General features: G+C 32.9%; 1 protein-coding gene across 1 annotated transcript; it reads left to right on the forward strand.

Moving 5' to 3' along the window:
* Nucleotides 1-2,097: 2,097 nt before the first annotated feature.
* Nucleotides 2,098-2,703, forward strand: LOC110026571 (outer envelope membrane protein 7-like). Its single transcript, XM_020727551.1, has one exon. The coding sequence runs from the start codon at nucleotides 2,241-2,243 to the stop codon at nucleotides 2,505-2,507; it is 267 nt and encodes an 88-aa protein (XP_020583210.1). The 5' UTR covers nucleotides 2,098-2,240; the 3' UTR covers nucleotides 2,508-2,703.
* The last annotated feature ends 1,026 nt before the right edge of the window (nucleotides 2,704-3,729 follow it).

Here is a 3,729-nt window from a genome sequence, read left to right on the forward strand (position 1 = left end):
TTAGCATCATCAGCCCTTAATTAGACGAGCACATGCACCAATATATTTGAATCCTTTACAAATACTCCATGTTTGGTTTGACTTAAGGGTTATTGATTGTGAACTTACATACACACTCCAAAATTATGTTTGTTGTAGTAATTCTAACAAATGTCTCTACTTATTTTGTTTTAGGATTAATGGTACTTATGCTTCAAGCTTGGAGGCTTCATTGAGGATTTTTTTCAAAACCTATTTAAGAAAGAAAAAATTGGGCGTCATCATAAATTCTCTTTTTTCTTCTCAAATTTATAATATTTCTTCTCTATGATTTCATCATTGCCCATAGAATAGTTGGCAAATTGTCTACAATGTTTTTTGTTGTACCCATTAGTTGATATTGAGGACATTTTCTCCTATTTACACTGGAAACCAATATTGGTATGTATTTTAAATTTAAAAATATTTTTCTCATATCAATACACTTTTTTCTCATCTCTCTCATAAAAATAACCATAACATAATGTTTCGTCTTTATCCTTGTGTAAACTCCAATACATGCTTCTCTCTTCAATCTCTTGAGATGATAAAAATTCAACTGTTCATAGTTGAGACAGTAGTCATTGTTCCATTTAACAACCACTTAAATGAACATTTTCTTACAATACTCATATGACATGCATACAAATAAAATATGTGATCTTTTTTTGTTTTCTTACTATATTTTTTGAATAAAAAAAAAATTTGTTTTAATTTGTAGAAGTATAATACCTCTTTTTTATGTTTAATGTTCTTTATACACATATATATCATTTCAATATTTTAATAAAACTAATTTACAAAAGTAGTATTAATATTTATAAGTATTATTAGATAGGATTCTTTTTTATTCTAAATTTAAAAAAAATGATCTACATGTAATTATCTATTTAACATGTGCCTCATAATTTATTCGATAATATTATTTATTTAACATTCGCCCCATAACTGAGTTTCACCAAACACAGGAAGTTTCGCCATCCGAATATCTTGAATTTGACTTAAAATTCGTGGATTGAACCAATTGCCAAAATGTTTTTTTGACTAGCTCAAACCAAAAGCATAATGAACAAATCTACTAACGGATAAATGTTGCTTGAATTGATGTGTTATTTTTTTTTTGTGGGGGCTTGTTTCGTATTGTTTGGGAGCTTTTGTTTTCCTATGTGACCTATTTTTGTGGATTGTTGTTATTTTGATATTCTTCTGATATAAACAATATTACTCTTGTTTATTTTCTTTTTGCTATCAGGTTATCTAACCATGTATTAAAATTCAACCTTATATTTGAATATTCTATATAATATATTAATCATAGTTAGAGGTAATTTTAATTTTTTTCTTTCGGTTAAGTACTGAGCTCTATGGGTTTTACTTTTTGTTTGATTAATTTGTTTGGTTGTTTGTCTTTCTTCTATTTTTGTTTTCTTTTTATAGGTATTTGTGTTGAGGTTTAGTTTTTATTTGATTGTGCTTCCTGGGTTGTTCTTTGTTGTGGATTTTGTTTGTTTTCTTCAGTTAGCATGGAATTTTCTTATTATGATGATCTAAGGCTACAGTTTTTCACTGTTCTATCTCTTTTGTGATTCCTAGATTATATTCGACCTCTATTATTGATGTATATCTTTCTTCTTCAATTTTTTTTTCAACTATTTCTTCTTTGAGCAGTGTAATTTGTGTTTTTTTTGGTCCGTTATATTGAGTTTGCATTCTTTCCTTTTTTGGGTATTAATAGGGTTCCGGGTTATAATTTTTGTTTTTTTTTTGTATTTATTTCGAGTTTTCGAGTTGTGCTCTTTTCTTTCGACTTTAGTTAGGCTTGTCTTTCCTCTTTCCTCAAAACAAAAAAAATAAAAAAAATAAAAAAATAATGAACTATCTAAAAGGCTGGAAGAAGAATACTTCCCAATATGGGGTTGAAAAATTATTCCTAAAATACTAATAATTAATTGAAGTTAAATTTACATTTAACTTGATGATGCTCTAATTAAAGAGCCTGGATGCAATATTTTTTTGAGCAGAAAATTTTACATCCGGACTCCAATTCCGGTCCCCTCCTACGCTGCATACGGTCCGAATATAATATTTTTTAGTGAGTTTGACATCGAACGTCCCTTATTTGTGAATCATATCGCACTTGAGATCGGATCCTCCAGCCCTCCACAATTGAAGCACACCTTTCTTCGCGAGCAGAGCCGGATAGGCTAATTAGAGAGCGCGCAATGGGTGGCAGGGACAGAGACAGAGGTGCATTGAAGTCAGTGCTCGTTGTTGCCGGTGGCCTTGCCCTCGCATGGGTGACGATGGAGACGGCCTTCAAGCCCTGGCTCGATCGTCTACGGTCTGCCATGGCCCGCTCCGATCCCACTGCAGATCCTGACGATGTTGACACCGCCGACACTCCCACTATTGGTGATAAGACAGAGGAAGATGTCGTCAATGTTGAGGAGGAGGTGAAGACGGATAAAGGAATTCAATCGTCTGATTAGACTAACATAAGGTTTCTCCCCTTTCTAGCCTTTGCTTTTTTTAAACTGTTTGTTATCCTATTTTAGGAGGTGTTGAAGCAAATCCAAACAGAAACTTGATAAATCATATTTCAGTTCCGATTATATTGAGAATTTTCTGAATCTAACATTTACAGGAGTTTATGGATGTAAGAAACTTTCCCTATTTAACGGTTGCATGCCAAACATTTTGTAGGTTTTAGACTTTGAAAAGCTTACTTATTCTGACTTTTCAGTTACTGAATCCTACTTGTATCCAAACAGCCCCAAATTGTGTGAACGTTTTATTTGTTCTTGTTATAGTCATTTTAGTCTGTAGCTGTCTGAGAACTGGGAATAGGTCTTGCTTGCAAATGGAGAACTTATGCTTACATTAAGTAAAATTAGTTAGAAAAGGATTTTAATTTATGATGGGGTTGTCGAGTAGATTCAATTATGCGTCAAATAGAGTTACTCAGAAATGATTTGAGCATTATTTATGTATGGAATAGACTTGCCAATCTCAAGCTGAGTTTGTAAAAGGATTTTATTTATCAATTTATGTTGTGTATCGTTGCATTCCCGAAGAGTCACGTCGGTAAAGTGATATTTATTGTCTTAGCGTTGCATGAAGATCTAATATGTACACATTAATAGAAAGTAGCAGGAAAAAATAATAGGGTTTTCTTACTTGGAAGCGTAGCCCAATCAAAATAATCCATCATGTAATTATAAGCACATAAGTCCAATTTTCTCCTGAATTAGATAAGATGGAATTGTAAAGCTGGTAACCCTAGATGTACAACTGTTGCTCAATAGTAATAGCCATAATTGAGTTACAACATATGAAATTTTTTATTCAAATAACAATAGTTGGCCACAAAGACTTTGTTAGAAATGATTACAGTAGTTGTACACAAAGGCTATAGTTAATGACTGCAATAGTGTTAGTTGATCACAAAGGCCATAATAGAAGCTGCAATAGTAACTGACCACATAAGTCGGTAGATACAAGAGCATTAGTAGGCCACACAGGCCATTGTGGGAAGTTGCAGTAGAACTTGATGCATATGTCGTATTTGATAGCTGTAAGAGCGTTTGTGAACTTTAGTGCGGTGTTTTCACAGTAATCGACCACATAGGAAATAGTTGGCAGCTGCAAGAACGACAGTCTGCCACTGAGACTGTAGTGAGAAGCTGCAGTAGAAACTGACTACATAGGCAG

Source organism: Phalaenopsis equestris, unplaced genomic scaffold (assembly GCF_001263595.1).
Source record: "Phalaenopsis equestris unplaced genomic scaffold, ASM126359v1 Scaffold000379, whole genome shotgun sequence".
Lineage (NCBI taxonomy): Eukaryota > Viridiplantae > Streptophyta > Magnoliopsida > Asparagales > Orchidaceae > Phalaenopsis > Phalaenopsis equestris.

What these genes read in the sequence shown, in the direction of transcription:
- LOC110026571 (XM_020727551.1), top strand. Translation starts at nt 2,241, where the DNA reads ATGGGTGGCAGGGACAGAGACAGAGGTGCATTGAAGTCAGTGCTCGTT.